General features: G+C 40.9%; 1 protein-coding gene across 5 annotated transcripts in view; it reads left to right on the forward strand.

Annotated features, from left to right (window-relative positions):
• The window catches only part of LOC122900879 (WASH complex subunit 2A-like), a 55,978-nt gene that overhangs the window by 10,432 nt on the left and 26,605 nt on the right, over positions 1–18,941 (forward strand). For 2 of the 5 annotated variants that reach the window (XM_044240022.1, XM_044240025.1), the window contains exons 6-18: positions 1,722–1,815; positions 2,606–2,664; positions 4,067–4,114; positions 6,265–6,375; positions 6,890–6,977; positions 7,506–7,574; positions 8,510–8,628; positions 9,057–9,117; positions 10,281–10,340; positions 10,731–10,922; positions 13,448–13,575; positions 15,016–15,102; positions 17,990–18,091. In XM_044240022.1, coding sequence (XP_044095957.1) covers positions 1,722–1,815; positions 2,606–2,664; positions 4,067–4,114; positions 6,265–6,375; positions 6,890–6,977; positions 7,506–7,574; positions 8,510–8,628; positions 9,057–9,117; positions 10,281–10,340; positions 10,731–10,922; positions 13,448–13,575; positions 15,016–15,102; positions 17,990–18,091 — 1,218 coding nt within the window. The remainder of the gene's footprint in view (positions 1–1,721; positions 1,816–2,605; positions 2,665–4,066; positions 4,115–6,264; positions 6,376–6,889; positions 6,978–7,505; positions 7,575–8,509; positions 8,629–9,056; positions 9,118–10,280; positions 10,341–10,730; positions 10,923–13,447; positions 13,576–15,015; positions 15,103–17,989; positions 18,092–18,941) is intronic. The other 3 variants (XM_044240023.1, XM_044240026.1, XM_044240024.1) reach the window with 2 other exon arrangements.

An 18,941-nucleotide genomic window follows, 5' to 3' on the forward strand; every position in this document is an offset into this window, starting at 1 on the left:
TCTTTTCTAGTGGGAAGGCCTTCTAAGTCACGGTTAGCCCAGTTAGTACTTTTTTTGTTTGCACTGTTGTATCTTTTTGTTTTTTAAGTTTTTATTTTTTCATGTAATCTCCACACCCTGCGTGGGGCTCAGACTTACGACCTTGAGATCGAGAGTTGCACACTCTACCAACTGAGCCAGCCAGGCGCCCCGGTTGCTGTGGTGTCTTTAACCTTTACATTAACCTTCCCAAATTCTCTCTTGGGTTAAGCATCAGAATGGTTTCCTCCTGCACCCCTAGGGTCTTTCCCATACAGAAGAGAGGTGTTGGCCAAATGCCCTACTTTGCAAAGGACAAATCAGTTTTTTTCTATGGAGGTGGGAGGTTTTCCTGTGGTGAAGTGCTTTCTTGAACTTAAATTTTTTTTTTTTAAAGATTTTATTTATTTATTTGAGAGAGAGAGACAGTGAGAGAGAGCATGAGCGAGGAGAAGATCAGAGGGAGAAGCAGACTCCCCATGGAGCTGGGAGCCTGATGCGGGACTCGATCCCGGGACTCCAGGATCACGCCCTGAGCCGAAGGAACTTAAATTTTTAATACACGTGTGTTGGTGGGACTTAGAAGATGGGAATGGAAGGGTGTGCAGCAGGTTTTCTCTTATATATTGTGTCCTTCATTTTATTCTGTTGTTTTATAATCTGGTTTTATTTTACCAACTTCATTTTTCTAAATTATACAGTGGGTGCTGCTGGGGGATATTATTCTTTTTCCTTCTTTGGGTCATTTTTTTCTCCCAGGCAGGTTCTCATCAGTTGTCATGTGCCTTTAGTTCATTTTGTTGACCATAGATACTTGCATAGTGGCTCTCTGTTTTCCTCTTATCTAGCCCATGCTTTATGTGCCCTCTCCAGCCTTCTCTTCGCTGCAGTGCAGTGTGCAGGAATCGGCTGTTGGTCCCCACCTTTTCCCACTCCCAAACCTGGACACACCCTGCCTCCCACAGTCCTAAAGCATCTGGGTTATATCCTCAGTGTGCTTCTTTGCAAATTTAGGATGATGATTGATGATTCTCAAGACTGATTGTTTGAGTGGTTGATTTTTGCTCAGCAGCACTGCATTTTAGGGGAGGAAGGCAGGGGTAGGATCCATCAGAGCTGGCCAGAGCTTTCAGTTTCTTTACTTGGTCCTCCTCTTGAACATGTTACTATGAAGTTGTGACCCTTATTTGGTTACTGCTGGTAAATTTTGTGCATACCTTTGCTATTTCAAGTATAATGAGGCCCTTGAGAAGGGACATTCTGTGTGATTTAGCTTCTCTTGGCTATTTTTTACCTAAAGATTTAACTTTTTAAAAAGTCAGTGTTTTTTTTTTTTTTTTTTGGTACTTTGTATCCTGCCGTTTCTTATTCTTCACTCTCATTATGTAACTTGTTTGGGGTAATCAGATGCAATAAGATGTCAAATGGGAAACTTATTTTTCTTGTCATTTTTTAAAAAAAAGTTTTTATTTATTTATTTGACAGAGAGAGATACAGCAAGAGAGAGAACACAAGCAGGGGGAGGGGGTGAGGGGGAAGCAGGCTTCCCACCAAGCAGGGAGTCTGATGTGGGTCTTGATTCCAAGACCCTAGTATCATGACCTGAGCTCAAGCAGATGTTAAATGACTGTGCCACCCAGAGGCCCTGGAAACTTATTTTTCAACCTGAATATTTCATGGCTATTATCTTTCATTCTTTACAGGATCTATACATTGATCGTCCTTTACCTTATTTAATTGGGTCAAAGCTCTTCATGGAACAGGAAGATGTAGGTCTTGGAGAGCTGTCTAGTGAAGGTATTCTTTTATTCTTTTGAGCCAAATATTTTTGTTACTTTGAACATTTATATCTTTATATTTTAAAATAATTTCAGTCTTTACCTTAATGTTATTAGAATATTGCAGAGAACTCCTCTATACCCTTCCTTCAGGTTTACTAGTTGTTAACATTCCATCACATTTGTTTGATTTTTTTCAATTATTTATACATAATATTTTTTTCTGAATCTGTTTGAGAGAGGCAGACATCATGCCTTATTACTCCAAAATATCTCTGTGTGTGTTTTCTAAGATCAAGGATAGTTTCAAATGTATCCAGGGTCTATTATCAAAGTCAGGAAATTTTACTGCCATAATTCTACTAGCTAATCCTCAGTCATATTTCAGATTTTGCCAGTTGTCCCACTTACGTCCTTTACGGGCTCTTTTCCCTCTGGTCTAAGCTCCAGTGTGGGATCACCCTCTGCATTTAGTTGTCAGATCTCCGGTCTTCTTTTAGTCTGATATAATCGCTCAGCTTTTCTTTGGTTTTTATAGATTTCACATTTTTGAAGCATGCAGGCCAGTTTTTTCCCTTGGTAATTAACTTTTTTTGTAGCTAGTAAGTACCTTATGGGGAGATCCTTTAAGGCTATGTAAATGTTTTACTCCTCACTACAGTGAAGATACTTCCACTTCCAGTTAATGTGTATAGATGCTTTTATCAAAATCTCTGTGATGCTCAGCTGTGTTTTGTGATTTTTGAGAAGGAACTAAGGATGTTTTATTATGAATATTGGCGATAATGCTTTTTCTTTCTTCTAACCAGAGGGGTCAGTAGGCAGTGATCGTGGCAGTATTGCAGACAGTGAAGAGAATGAAGAAGAGGTAAGGGCTGTTTGGTGTTTCCAGGTCATGGTGGGCAGGAACCTAAGGGTGTGTTTAGCAAGCTAAATAAGTATTTGTCAATTAACAATCTCTTTTCACAAATTTTTGTAATAGTGATAGCAGCCATAATCTGAGGTTTTTTTTTTTCTTTGCTACTGAGTTTACCTTTTGTCTTGTGTACAAATGCAAGGAAACTGCTTTTTTAACCTCCCCCTTTTTAAAAAAAGATTTTATATATTTATTGGAGAGAGAAAGCCAGAGACAGAGCATGAGCAGAAGGAGAAGGGCTGGGGGAGAGGGAGAAGCAGACTGCTCTGCTGGGCGGGGAGCCCTGTGAGGGGGCTGGGATCCGGAGATCATGACCTGACCCCAAGGCAGACACTTAACTGACTGAGCCACCCAGGCATCCCATTTAATCCCCTTTTTACCATTCCCCTCCCCCTCACCTCCCCATTAAGCCTTTCTCTTACCAGTAGATTTTGAGGGGGGCAGCTTAGATATTTTGGAAGAATCTACCTATAGTGCAGTCTTTGAGTTTCTATTTTGGAATAATTTTAGGGAAAAAGTCCATATTTAAAACTTGTTTATACTATAAATCCTAATCCAGAAGAATGCTTGAAGCATTCACTACATTTTCATTTTGCTGCTGGCTCTAGTATCTTCATATCTACAGAACATGATCTGACTCCCTGCTCTAGGGCCTTGGCCTCTGTGGACCTTGACCATTGTTGTATCTGGGGTTGTTCCTTGAGACAGAATATTTGTTACTAACGTGTGAAGGATAGTTCATGAGTATGGATTCCTAAAAGGAGACGGTATTATATGTATGCTCCTCTCTTCTCCTCCTTCCCTCTTTCTGCAGTCGGCCTCCCCTGCCCTCCTGCTGGCCCACCAAATATAGCCCCTAACAGTAGCAATAAACTTTTCCTAAATAAACTGGCTCTAACTGATGTTCATTAGCTGAATCCTTTGCTTTTAGCATTCGATTGCTGGTAGGAAACACTGATGCTCCCCCTCTTGGGCCTGATGTAGTAGTTATCTTAGTTAGAGGGAATATAGAGAGTGGAGTCTAAAATGTAACATCACACAAACCAAGTTGTGATAGTTTAATTAAATGTACACATATTACTTTAACTTCAGAGGTTAGCAATGATAGTGCAGATAGGTATGAGCAAATTATTAGAGATGTTTAAATTAACCACAAAAATTACACGTTAGCCTGAATGGCTCTTGGTTCTACTGCCAACTCCCCACTTTACCTGCACCTTGATACTCCAAGTGACCAGCAAGCAGTACAAAGAGACTGAGTATAGATGTGCCCCAGGGACTTAGACCTGAAGTCATTTCTGTGCTTGTGAGTAAATCCTCTATTAACAACAAAGCCTTTTTTTTTCCCCTAAAGGAGTCAGATGAAGATTTTGCTAATCATAGTGACAACGATCAAAACCGGGTGAGCCTCATGTACTAAAGTGATTTTGCTTTTAAATTTTAACTGAAGCATAGCATGTATACTAAATGTATGCTGAAATTACTTTTGAGGAGAGCTGGGTGGGGGAGATGGGTGAAATAGGTGAAGGGGATTGTGCTGAGTAACATACAGAATTGCTGAATCACTGTTGTACACCTGAAACTAATATAGTATTGTATGTTAATTATATTGGAATTAAAAAAATAAAAAATCAAATAAAAAATTAGTTACAATGACTTAAGGGAAAGTAAGGATTTATTCCTTATTTTTACTGCTAATTTTCCTTCAAGCATTTCATGTTTTTAAGTTATCACCTTGGGGTTTTTTTGTTTGTTTTCGTTTTGCTTTGTATTTTACCTTCATTTTTCTTAGAAAACAAAGAAGTGAAAAACAAAATTGAGAAACAGAGTCTCTAAAAGAAGGCCTAGTTACTCAAGCAGAACTATTTCACATGAATCCCTTTCCCCTGTTTTAAAATTTGAGATAATACAGCAGTAAGGTTAAGGGACACTCAGAAGGTGCAAATCTAATCCTACTGTGTTAGCATAGCAGTCTTAATTTTTGCATGACCTTCTAAGGATGTATTCTTTCCTTAATATGCATATCTTTTCTGCTCTTTTATGTTAACATATTAAAATATTTTCTTATTTTTGAATTGTTCATATTTGCTTTATGAATTCCATATTTTAAGTATAATAATATAATGATACTTTCATAGTTTCTTTTAAATTTATATGGGAAATAGTTTATTTCCAGGATTTTATTTTTGAGTTAATGCCGTATTACGATATTTCCGTACATAAAAATCTGCTTATATGAACAATTTCCTTAGGAATGAGATGGTATAGAACTAGAATAAAGGCTCTTGATATTATTGTCTCATTACAGATCATGCATAATGAGTTTCATATAATCTCATCAGCACTGGGATTATGATTTTTGCTACCGTAATATACATACAGTGGTATATTGAGATAGTCCCAATTTTCATTTCAATTTCCTAATTGGGAAATATTTTTTCACAAAAATTTTCAGCTACCAAGTAAAGGATTTCATACTTTTTGGTTAGTACTTGTATTATCCCGGTTGTATTCACAGAGGCGATTTAATAATCGGTCTGTAGAGGATATTTATATCTATGGAACTTACTATTAAGATTGATAACTTCAGACTTTTCTATAATACAATATAGTGGTTAAAAGCATTGACCTAACCATTTATTTTATTGGTGAAGACAGACTGGTTTTCTGTGCTCCAGCGAGCCTCAGGATTCTAAGGATTAAAAGTAGCTTATAAAGTGCTTTTAGCTTAGTACCTCACACAGTTTATAAAAATGATACCTACCAGTGGCTGCTTTTATAAAGATTAGAACTTCACAGATAAAGCTTAGTTTGAGCCCTCCAATCTTCATTATCCTACACTCTTTCAGAGGTAACTGGTGTTATGATTGGGGGTGTAAGTGCTTTCTTTGCTTTTTTTTTTTTTTTTTTTTTTTTTTTTTAAAGATTTTATTTATTTATCAGAGAGAGGCGGGGAGAGAGTGAGCACAGGCAGACAGAATGGCAGGAAGAGCCAGAGGGAGAAGCAGGCTCCCTGCCGAGCAAGGAGCCTGATGTGGGACTTGATCCCAAGACGCTGGGATCATGACCTGAGCCGAAGGCAGCTGCTCAACCAACTGAGCCACCCAGGCGTCCCTGCTTTTTCAAATGTATCTGTGTCCCTAGAAGTGAGATAGGTGTTTGGGTGGGGGGCAGGGAATCATGCTCAGTTTCTCATTCAGCATTTCTTTCACTTGATGCCTTTGATGCCTCTGCAGTTGTTACATCTGATTCCTTTTAATTGTTCCTATTCTTAGCAAGATGAGATTCTGCTTATTTAGGTTATCATTTCTCCAGTGATGGATGTTTTACACATTTCAGTGTTTATTATTCTGTCTAGTATTTGCACTGAAAATACATCTTACGTGTTATTTGTTGTAGCATATTTATTGCTTTGGAACTTCCGCTGCATCCCCACCATCATGCCCCTTGTTTGACAAGCTGTGAGTGTTTTGTCGATAGGCTAAGTGGCAGTACCTCTTTCAGTTGGATGACCTTATCTCCTAGTTCTAATATCGAGGTTTATGCTCTTAGCACACTGCGCAAATGAGTGATGAAGAAGAGGATGATGACGGCTGTGACATTTTTGCTGACTCTGAGAAGGAGGAGGAAGATATTGAGGACATTGAAGAAAATACTAGACCTGTAAGAAAGACTACAGTTAACTCTCTTGACAAGGTTTTAGAAATGAGGAATGAGTTATGTTCATAACTATCTCATTTTGCATTATGTTTTGTACATTTACACTTTTGAAAATAATGGTGGAGCATCACTAGTTGGCCTTACAAGGATCACTTTCTCTTCCAGTTGTTACAGTTTTACAAGTCAGATCGTTCAAGTCTATTCAGTTCTAGAGTTTGAAGACCCTACTCCTCTTCTCACCCTCAGTTCCTCATGGAAGCTTTCTTAATCTGACTCTTCCAGGATTAAAGTGAAATATTGAAATAAAATAAGCAAATAAGGAGCCTCTCCCTATGAAGGGAGTTCTGTTTCTCACGTGATCTGGATAGGGTACATATGCTTCCATTCATTTAGTTAAATTTTTAATCAGTTCAATTCCTTTGCCTTTGTCTACATAATTTTGTTAGGTATCAAAAGAAACTATAGTAGTTTGTGTGTTACCAAGAAAGGTGATACTTTTGATCTTCTCTGCCTGTAGAAAAAAAGTAGACCTACATCGTTTGCTGATGAGCTGGCGGCTCGAATCAAAGGGGAGGCTACAGGCCAGGTGGAAGAGGAGGGAACAGGTACGTCACTGAGAGGAGTTGGCGGGTCAGGGAGGGAGTGCAGAATCCTATGCTGTGCTTCACTAAGAGCATATTTCCCTGTTTAATTTTACTGAGGCATGAGAGGCTTATTCTTATTTTTTGGTTATAGACTCTTTCATAATTGAACATTGTGGAACCCCCAAGAACAATGCACGTATACACATGTGTGTAATATTTTATATGGAGTTTCAGAGGATTAATAGCTGCCCTAATCATTTATCACAGGCTCCAGATTAGGGATCTCTTACTCAATATTTACTCCTGTATTTGACTAAACACGAATGTACTATCTCATGTATTCTAGTCTGAGCAGGATGGAATGATGTCAGAATAATTCTTTCAGGTTGAGGGTACTGACTGTAGTTCTAAGGTAGAGCTGAGACACAAAGTTGAACATCCTGCTCTTAGCTTCGGAGCCCCAAAGCTGACAGAAATAAGTGTAAAAAGTCAGTCTATAAATACTAAGGGTAGACTGTGTATGCTTAAAACTGTGAAATACTCTTCAAGCCTTGTCTCCAGGAGAAGCAAAACCTCGGAAGACATTGAAGGAGAAGGAGAAGAAAAATCCCTCAGATGGTAAGCCTTTCCCCTCAATTCTGTTACGGTAGGAGGCTCCTGATTTAAGAATATCACTTTTGTAATTCATAGAATTCTGCTTTAAATGCCGACAAATGGGGTCTGTCTCTCTTCTCATTTCTAAACCATTTAAAAGTGTGCTTTGGGGTCCTGGAAGGAGATTTGTATGTGCATCAGAATGCTGTAAAGATTTGAATTACTAGGTTTTTTTTTTTTTTTTTTTTTTTAAAGATTTTACTTATTTATTTGACAGAGAGAGATCACAAGCAGGCAGAGAGGCAGGCAGAGAGAGAGAGAGAGGAGGAAGCAGGCTCCCCGCTGAGTGGAGAGCCCGACACGGGACTCGATCCCAGGACCCTGAGATCATGACCTGAGCCGAAAGCAGTGGCTTAACCCACTGAGCCACCCAGTTACTAGGTTTTAAAGCTATCATCAGCTGTCTTTGTAGAATTCTCTGGATGTAGAGAAACTAGGGATCCCTAGAATTTTTTTTTTTTAGCATTTATTTTCAATAAAGAATATATCAGAGCCTTTCATATTTAACAATAACAGCCATTACTTTCCTACTTGTGACTGTGTCAATCTACAGATCTTTGTTTGGTCTGCCCTCCTCCCAAATTCTTGGTGGGGTAGGTCTTCAAGGCAATTGAACCAGCTACTTGCTTCCAGAGAAACAAATCTAGGTGAAAAGGGTTGCCTGTGGAATTCATCTTGCTTCAGACATGTATAGAGTTAAGGGTAGGAACCCAGAGAGCCTTTTAAGGGATTCATTGGACTGTTGAATGAATTTTGTTTGAAATTCCTCGGACTGCTGTTATGTATGTTACACTCTATGCCAGTCTCGGAGTTGTTGTAAAGACGAACCCTGGAAATTTGAGTTCCAAACCCATCTTTTAACTCTCCCCCCGCAAAACATTTCCCTTTCTGCTTGTTAGATGAAGAGGACAACTTATTCGGACCCCCAAAGCTGACTGATGAAGACTTCTCCCCATTTGGCTCCCGAGGTGGCCTGTTCAGTGGAGGGAAAGGACTTTTCGATGATGAGGATGACGAGGTGAGTCCTTGGTAATCAATGAAGCTCCCCCTCGTTGTGTCCTGGGTTCACACTCAGTAGGGAAGAAACGGCTTCTTAGTTGCAAGTTGTACTTTCTCATATTTTGATCTAAGGATCACAAAATGAGAAAATACTGTATCCTGATGCCCTTTGTTAGGTGGAGAGAGGTTGTGAGAGCGTTTATAATGAATACTCGATCACATGGTCATTTCTTATCCGTTATTTTCTTCCATTATATTTAATTCCTGGATAGACCTACACTCTTTAAGACTCTGATTTTGCCGTAGTTTTAACTTTGAAACTAAATTCTGGCAGAGCAATAAATATGTATCTTTAAACCTTGCAAGGTACTTTTCTTTAGAAATCCTCAAATGCAGCTGCATTTTCCTTTTTTTTTTTAAATTTCATGTCCCGTACTTTCATGCAAGCAGAGTGACCTCTTCACAGAAGCCCCTCAGGATCGGGAAGCTCAAACCTCTGTTAATGCAGGTAAGCGTGCATTGAGGCTGGCTCTTCTTATTCGTGAACAGAATTCCAGAACTTAATTTCTCAGTAGGAGGAGGAACCCCTACAGTTGTTCCCCAAGCCTCACTCATTAGGCAGGAAGCTGTTTTATAGCCTTGGTCTAGTTAAGAGCTTCTTATTTTCTCTAATTCATGTCTTGTAAATCCACATCATAGTTTTGTCTCTTTTTAAAATTTTGTGTTTTTTAACATTTAAAAAATTTAAATCCAATTAATTAACATATAGTGTATTCTTGATTTTAGAGGTATAGGCCTATGATTCGTCAGTCTTCTATAGTACCCAGTATTCATTATAGCACATGCCCTCCTTTATCTCTTTCTTAATAGAGAAGTCATAAAAAGTCAAACTGGAAAAGTACTCTGTAGCAGTGCTGATGATATTTTAATTTAATCATGTTTAATTCAAAGGAGCATTTCTAGAATTCTGCATATAATTTGGAGGTCAGTAATTCCATTGTCTGGTGTTCATCAGAATCGTCTGTGGAGCACACATGAAAAAGAAAAAACTTGGCAAATTTTATTCATTCCATATGTGGTAGTTCTTGGGATTTGGGAATTAATTAATTGAAGCAAATGGTCTCCTTGGGTCACCAGCCATCAGATTTTGGTCTTGCTGTGATGCTGTTGGTTTGATGTCCTGCTGTTCCTGCTCTCTACTTCTTGGCATCAGTGGATGCTGGTTTCCCCTCCTTATTGTTACTGTCTTCATTTATTTGTTGTTGTTGATATTTCATAATTTTTGCTGTTCTCTTTGACTTGTTTGTTCTCCAGTTGGAATGCATAGAGCCAAAACTGTTAAGGAGGCCCGTTTGCTCTGCCTCTGCCTTCCCTTTGGGCCTTTCTCCTTCCTTGGCCCCTCAGCCCACCCAGTGCTATTGTTTGGCCAGACTCAGAGTGATCCTCCCTGGGAATCAAAGCTTGGATTTTATTAGTACCAAGAAAAAAGTACTGGGGTGGAGAGAAGAGTGAACTAAAGCTAAGGAGTTATAAAATGGCTCTTTTAGGAAAAATTAGTTTTCAAAGGTCTCCCATTAGCTCTGTATTGTGTTGTACATATTTCAGTAAGGTGCCTTTAACAAGAAAAGTCATCTTTCCTGAAGTGGTAATTTTTTTCTTTCTCATTTTTAGTGTCTTCGTCCTCCAAACCTGGAAAGAAAATCCCAGCAGGAGCTGTTTCTGTATTTTTAGGTATCATGACCTAGGGTTTGTTTTTTAAAAACCACCTAAGTACTGTTTTGTCATTTTTTAAATTGTCATCCAAGTGCCATCTGGAGAGTAGGAGGAGCTTCACAGGGCAACGGATAGCCTGCAGGAAGAGCTCATTCATTGGTGTTAGCTCATATTCTTGCAGAAGGCAATGGCCTTGGACTTCCTTATGTTTTAGTGATCAGGTGATTGGCGTCATGGGATGTTCTGTAGCAGTAAAGAATGGGGTTTGTTGGGTCCTGTTAATGTGTTTTGTGGATGAGTGGAAACTGATTGTTCTTGGTGGGTGGTCCTTTTTTCCCCCCCCTGTAAAATCAAGAGACCTACCCACTCTGGCTCACTGCTGTGGCTGTCCTGTCCCTCCACCCACAGGGGACACTGATGTGTTTGGTGCCACCTCTGTTCCATCTCTGAAGGAGCCCCAGAAGGCCAAGGAGCCCCAGAAGCCTGAGCAGCCCACTCCAGGGAAAAGCCCGTACCCTCCTGCACCAGCTGGCCTCTTTGATGATGATGATGACGACGATGACTTTTTTACGGCATCCTGCAGCAAACCTTCCAAAACAGGTACCTCTTCCAGCATCTTTTTCTGGAAATTGAGCCAGGGAGAGAATGTTGACAAAGCTTATCAAGTTCTCTATGTCTTCCAGTAACGGAAGCAGTCCTGCCATAGAGTGTTCCTCAAGCATTCCTGCTATAGAGTGTTATCTCGCTTTCCTTAGTCATGATGCCTTAGAGGTCTCTGTTTCCCGAACTAATCTTTCCTGCTTTGGAAAATAATTACTAGGATTATCTGCCCTATGGAGAGCTAAAATTTGTTCCCCTGTAGTACCTTCTGAAGATTTCTGGTTGTGACCCTTGGAGTTACAGAGGAAGTTTTAACGATGCTTTCTTCTGGCAGCATGTAGTAAATTATATGAGCAGAATGCCATGTGTTAGCTATTCAGTTCCCAGCTTCTTGTCTTTGTGCTAGGAAGTCCACCTAACCTTAGCCTTTCTTATATGGCAGGGTTTTCAGCCCCTTGGGCACTTTGGCACTCTCCTTTCTTCTCTCCTCAAATTCAAGCCCATATGTTCACGAAATTGCTCTTCTTAAATCAGTTGTTTCTGTGCAGATGAGTCTTCTGGGACTCTCATCAGAATGCAGATTCACGTTCAGATTCAGCAGGTTTGGGGTGAGGCCTGTGATTTCTGCATTTCTGACAGCCTTCCTGGTGGGAAACATCAAGTGTTTTTCCAGAAAAGAAGGATACTACTAGGTGTACAGTTTCCAGCAACATGAGAAGAAGACTGTTATTTTGATGACAAGGTGAACCAGGATTCAGTGGGAAACACATTCTCTGGACTTAACTTCTTTTCCAGTGGTGAGCGTGAGAAGTAAGGACAGAAACAGAAACCCAAGAGAAATGATCACCTAGTTATTTTAGAAAGTGGGCAAACAGATGCATAAAACACTCAGCTCTAGGCCGACTAAAATGGCAGTGAATAAAGGTTGTGGTGCCTCCCTTGGCCTGGAAGGTCTCTCGCCTAATGGGGATTGTTGAGAACGGATTTAAAATTACAGAGAAGTTGACAGCTGCTACAAGTCAGTGTCCTCATTGCAGCGACATATACCTCGTTCCATACAAGAGTGCTCTTGGTAGTGAAAGGCTGGAGATTGCCCTGGTTCTCACCCGTACGGTCAACAGTGGTCTCCTGTTAAGTGGGATTTGGAGAGGTGTTACAAAGGATTAAGTCTGTGTATGTTGACACGAGAAAGATTCTGTAGGTACATTAAGTGAAAAACATAAATCATAAGAAATATTATTAGAGTTATGTTATCATGTATAGCTTTATTTGTGAGTCACTGAAATGAGTATGTCAATGTATCCTTTGGAGGAATTAGGTATGTGTATATAAACTATTCCTGATGGCGGTTTTGTTTGGGTGGGCAGGTGGAGTTATGTGGGAGATTTCAGTATTTGTTTTTGTGTGCCTTTGTAGTTTGACTTTTAATTTTTATTTATTTATTTATTACTGTTTAAAAAAATTTTATTTTTAAGTAATCTGTACCCCCCCCAACATGGGGCTTGAACTCACAACCCTGAGATCAGGAGTCACATGCTCTGCTGACTGAGCCTGCCATGCACCCCAGTAGTTTGACTTTTTATATATTTATTTAATTATTTATTTAAAGATTTTACTTATTTATTTGAGAGAGAGAGAGAGAGAGCGTGAGCGCGCATGCGGGGGGAGGGTCAGAGGGAGAAGCAGATCCCCCACCGAGCATGCACCCCTCCCCCCACCCCAAAGTAGGACTCGATCCTGGGACTTCAGGATCATGACTTGAGCCAAAGTTGCTTAAGCAACTGAGCCACCCAGGTGTCCAGTAGTTTGACTTTTTAAAAGGAAGACCCAACCCTCACTTCTCAGATTCCTAGGGTGGTTGCTTCTTAAATGATCTTTCTTTCTTTAGGTCTCTGTTTACCTTTTTTTTTTTTTTCTCAATTTATTTATTTTCATTTTTTTTTTTTTTAAAGATTTTATTTATTTATTTGACAGAGAGAAATCACAAGTAGATGGAGAGGCAGGCAGAGAGAGAGAGAGGGAAGCAGGCTCCCTGCTGAGCAGAGAGCCCGATGCGGGACTCGATCCCAGGACCCTGAGATCATGACCTGAGCTGAAGGCAGCGGCTTAACCCACTGATTTTCAGAAAAACATTATTCATTATTTTTTCACCACACCCAGTGCTCCATGCAAGCCGTGCCCTCTATAATACCCACCACCTGGTACCCCAACCTCCCCCCCCCCCCCGCCACTTCAAACCCCTCAGATTGTTCTGTTTACCTTTAATGGCAGTCCAAGCTAGGTTAAGCTTAGGACTCCACTGCTTGGATGAGTATGTGAGCCAGGTAGTTAAACTACGGGTCCTGTGTTTCATTTGAGCTGCTCTTGTGTACTTTGAAAAATTCCAACTTAATACTGTTTCATAACTAATCAGAGAATAATACTCTTCTAGTTACTCCTTGGGAGGGAAGAATTTTTAATCTGTGAATTTAGTGGTGGGAGTTTTGACTTTAGTGTAATTTTCTGCTGTGGTATCTGTTTTAAAGATAAAGTCAAATCCACCGCCAGTATCTTTGATGATGAGGAAGGAGATCTGTTCCAAGAAAAAGCAGCTGCTTTGCCAGAAGCCACTGTGACTCGGACAGAGGAAAATAAAGCAAGGGCAGAGAAAAAGGTGAGCAGGAGGGAGACTTAACATAGTGAAGTCTTGTTAAGTGTTGATTTGGGGCATCTTGTGAGTCCTTCTGGAACCCAGAGGGAAGTGGTGTTTCCTTTAAGGTGTATGGTGAAGGACTTGAATCATACAGCAAGGTGAAAGAACACTGAGCACTGACATCCGAATACCTACCACCTAGACTGTAGAATTGTTGGGATTTTGCCTTGCTCAGTGGGTTTTACCTCCATGGATGATCTGTTCCTGAACCGGTTATCATGTTAAGGGTTACAAAACACCGTTTTTCCAATTCTCTCATTTCTTCTGTATTAGCTAACATTTTTCCAAACAGAACTGAAGAACTTTCTTTCCTCTTTCTTTCCTGATTTTTAAGTTGTCACTATAGGATTATGGATTCTCTCTTCAACCTGTTATAAACCATTAGCATCATTGTTTTTGTTTGGTTTGTTTTAAATGAACCTGTGTTTGGGTAACAGGATGCATCCCCATCAGCCTTTAAACTCTTCTGGCTGTTGTCCCTTTCCTTGGTATCCTACATAGCTTGATCCATCCTTTTTCTTTCTCTCTCTCTACTTTAACTTTGTTTGTTTGTTTATTTAATGATTATTTATTTTACAGAGAGAGCATGTGCACACATGTGCATGAGGGGGTGGGGCAGAGGGAGAGGGGGAGAGAGAATCTCAAGCAGACTCCTCCTATGCATGGAGCCTGACACAGGAATTGATCCCAGGACCCTGAGATCATGACCTGAGCCTCAAATCAAGAGTTGGATGCTTAACGGACTGAGCCACGCAAGTGCCCCTATTTATTTGTTTAGTAATCTTTACACCCAGTATGGGGCTCGAACTCATGACCTTGAGATCAAGAGTTGCATGTTCTTCCAGTCGAGCAAGCTAGGTGTCCTGATCATCCTCTTTCTAAAGCACCTCTTGTGTGTCCTTTCTGTGAAACCCAGACCTTCCCACTGTTAACCACCTGTGCCTTAGCATTCAGGTCTGGCAGGCTCCTAGGGGTAACCTGCCTTTCTCTGCTGGCTCCAACTATACATGTCGCATTTGGGTACTGAATACCCAGACCCACCAGTTGTACCCTCTGGCTTAACTTGTTTTTCTCTTCTACTGCAGTTCCCTCTGCCTGGCCTTGCCTCGCTTGTACCATCTCCTGTGTTTAGGCTTTGTCCTGAGAAATTTACTTTATTGAGGAACTATTTTTTTCTTCTTTCCTAACTTACACCGATTTTTAAATTCTCGTGATTCTTCTTTTGCAGTAATTCTTTGTACATGTTTAAGGTCTGCATCTTATTCCCCTGGCATATGGCCTGGTGCCTTACCCGAGCAGAGACCCAGTCTGTATTCCAAATGAATGTTTGAATAAACCCTCATTTCTATTTATCTTGTTTGTTAACCTTTAGGTTTTTGGTTTTCTTTCCCCCCAAACAAGGTTACCCTTCCTTCCAGCAAAAATCCCAAGCTCTTGCCAGAAACAAAGACTCAAAAAGGCTTATTTTCAGATGAAGAGGACTCTGAGGTAAGGAATTCTCGTTCTTAGCTCTAGGGAACTAGTCTTTGGATATGACAAAATATTTCTAAATCAGAGTTTTTTAGTAGAGGTACAAGACCTTTTATTAAATACTTCTTTTTTTTAAAATTCATGTTTTGAGAACACATGGTGTTTAGAAAGCAGTATGTGTAGTAATACTTTTCACTGTTGGGTTTGAATCCAGTGCATCTCCTGGGAGAAAAATACTCTCTTGAGGATGCTCAGCTCTCAGCTCTCTTTGTTGATCCATGGTGAAGTGAGGTACCTTTACCAGAACAGAAATCAACATGCTGTTTCTTTTTTCAGTAGTCTCATTGAGTAACGGGCGTAGTGCCGCGTGGTATGTATTCTGGCATAGGCTTTTATCTTGTGCCAGTAACGGTTTGTGGGCTGGCAGTGTTTGCAGACAGCCTCAGTTCTTGAAGGTTCCCATCTGGAAGCATCTTTCCAGTGGAACAGCAACCCTTTCACAAGTGTCTCTCACGGGCCTAGGTCCTTTTAGATCTGATTTCATGCCTCAATCAAGAGTTAGATGCTTAATGGATTGAGCCACCCAGACGTCCCTATTTATTTATTTAGTAATCTTTACACCCAATAAGGGGCCCAGGGGATCAGAGACCTATCTGAAAAAGTAATGGGCGTTTTAAGTCCCCTTTACAGAAAAATATATGGATATGGCAGAAATTTACATGTAATGTCACTAAATTGTGAACTCTGGATTAAGCATTTGTGGTTACTTTGCACTAACAGCCAGGATGGACGTACAACTCTTTGGAAGTGGAGTGATTGCCATTGATGTAAATAAAACCCATGAGGCTTATATTTCATTGACGGCCAGTGTACAGAAGATAGGAACTAACCAGACTCCAGTTAAGCCAAACTCCTGACACATGAGCACAGCATGGTGGGGCCTCGCACTCCAGTCTCATCCCACGCTCCCGGCTTCCTCATCCTCAAGCACACCTGCACTGACCCCTGCCCTCTGGGAGTGCTTGTCCTAGAATCTGGATGCCTTGCTTCCTTCCTTCTTACAGTTATTTTTTTTGAGGCCTCCTCTGACGATCCTTTGCATGATTGCAAGCCTGCCAGCACTCGCCACAGCGCACTCCTTGCCTTCTCTTCTGCTCTGTTGTTCCCCACGATACGTGTTGCTGTGTGACGTTTCATGTGTGCTTGTTCATTACCTCAGTCCCAACTAGAATAAGCTCCATGAGGGCAGGCCTTTTTGTCTCTTCCTATACCTTTAACACTTAGGCTAGTGCTCGGCCTTTGGTAAGCCAATTTAAGAGTTGTTGACTACATGAAAAAACCAAATGTGAGCAATTTCAGTGACTTAAAATGTGTTCCAGTTCCCTATTAACTGTGAAATAAATCATTGGTATCAAACACCAGTAAGTTTTATTATCTCCTGTGGTTCTAGAACCGGACTGTGTTCAGCCAGGCACTTGTCAGTTAGGGTCTCTCATGTGGTTCTGGTCTGGAGGTGGCTGGGCTGAGAATCCTCTCACTCCTGTGTCCGGTAGCTGGGCAGAAAGACTCAGACAGCTGGGGCTCTGGGGGCACCCTTCTCCATCTTTCTGTGGTCTCCTGGCATGGCAGCTGCAGGGAAGGTGGGTTCTTAAGTGGTAGCACAGGGCTTCAAAGTGAGATGGCCCAGAGAGCAGTGCAGAGGCCATAGTACTCTTTGTGACCTGGCCTTGGAGGTCAGCATGGTCGAGATAGTCACAGAGACCCGCCGAGATTCCAGGTGAGGCGATGCAGACTCTACTTGTTGGTGGTAGGAGTGTATAAGAATTTGCAGACAGGTTTCACTACCACCACCGAAGGCTTTGTCCCGTGTGCATTGTCATAGATTGTTATTACTGGATGCTGTCAGGGTACTTATGCAAGGAAAAGTGAGACAAAGAAATCTTTCTGTAAGTGAAATCTTGCCAATGTGTAAAATGCAGAAGAGGCTGTCGCTCCCCCCATGTGGTCTCTTTACCTCAACAGACTCGTGGGTCTCCGTGGGGTCCAGGTGAATCCACTGGGCTGAGAAGAGCTTCTCAGTTAATGAATTCATCAGGTCTGTGTTTGAGAGAAGGCATTGATGCCATAATAAAAAGAAATACCCAGAGAGCTCTCATAACTATGTTCTCATCCTATTTAATTGTCTGGCTTTTGGCTATTGATGTTTCTGTCCTAAGGGAATGGGTATCCTATTTTTATGTTTCTAGTTCACGCAGCTCAGTTTGCATCATAGGCTGACACTTACCACATGAAGTTTCTTCAGGGTCTAGTAGATCCAATAGATCTAGTAGATCTACCACATGAAGTTTCTTCAGGGTCTAGTAGATCCAGTAGATCTAGTAGCAGCATCTGTTATCTATAGTTCAAGTAGAATACCAAACATTTTAAAATAAAATCTGGATTTGTATATATTTGGAAGAAATAGTATCATACTTTTATAAGGGGAGAGGAGAGTGTTAGTAAATACAACAGAGTCATAGATGCAGTAATTTGGGAATCTGCCCTCTACTTCGTTATTGAATCTGTTTAATTGCTCCAATTCTCTGGGCAAAAAAAGGAAGTCATTGTTACTTTTTTAGCAGGATAAGAGATCAGTTGGGAAATGATGTTCATGTGGGAGTTTAGAAACCCCAGAGTTCCAGTGAGGCCACCTGGAGTTCCATGTGGGCCTCTTCCTTCTCACACACGGGCATCTGTGCTGCACCCGCCAGGACAAACTGACGTGTCTTCTCAGCCAGCTTCCCTCTCACGGAGAGACCTAGACTCACGCAGCCATCATGCCATAGTCTTCAGTGTTTTATATTTAACTGATACTTTAAAAGCTGATCTATCTTGTTAACCAGGAACTTTAATCTTGGTTCAACAGGATTTGTTTTCTTCTCAAAATGTGAGTAAGTCAAAAGATGCATCTCTCCAGCCTAGCAAACTCCCCACGTCAGTCTCGCTTTTTGATGACGAAGATGAAGAGGTAAATGGTATTATTGCAATGCAAGATAAATAAGTTTTTGATGAGTAGAAAACTGTTGCTGATGTAGCTTTATAGTCGGAGGCTCATACAGTAAAACAAGATGATGAGAGGCAGTGAAATAATCTGAGGCTTATATAACAAAAATATTTTAGTTTTTGTCTCTGCCTTCTTCCTTGACTCCTAGCTGTACAATGGGCAGGACATTAGATTATTATTTTTTTAAAGATTTTATTTATTTGAGAGAGAGCACAAGCAGGGGGAGCAGCAGGCAGAAGGAGAGGGAGAGGTAGGCTCCCCGCTGAACAGAGATCCTGCTGCAGGGCTGGATCCCAGGACTCTTGGGGTCATGACCTGACCTGAAGGCAGACACTTAACCAACTGAGCCACCTGGGTGCCCTATGGACATTAGATTCTTGACCCAGCTTTTAATGGAAGGCTTTGTATATTTCATTTAAAAAATCTGTCTTTAAGGGGCGCCTGGGTGGCTCAGTGGGTTAAAGCCTCTGCCTTCGGCTCAGGTCATGATCCCAGGGTCCTGGGATCGAGCCCTGCATCAGGCTCTCTGCTCAGCAGGGAGGCTGCTTCCTGCTCTCTCTCTGCCTATTTGTGATCTCTCTGTGTCAAATAAATAACATCTTTTAAAAAAAAATCTGTCTTTAAGAAAATACCTTTCAGAGGATGTCTTTATTATACCCAATGACCTATGAGAATGTCTTGGATAAAGCGCAAATAGAAGACAGCCATGTCCTCACCTTGTTTTTCTTTTCTACCCTGGATGAGAGGGCGAAGTGGGGGAAGTAAATAAGAGGGAAGACGAATCAAACCTTCTTTCTTATGCAGTACTGTGCAG

This window comes from Neovison vison, chromosome 2 (assembly GCF_020171115.1).
Source record: "Neovison vison isolate M4711 chromosome 2, ASM_NN_V1, whole genome shotgun sequence".
Taxonomy (NCBI): Eukaryota; Metazoa; Chordata; class Mammalia; order Carnivora; family Mustelidae; genus Neogale; species Neogale vison.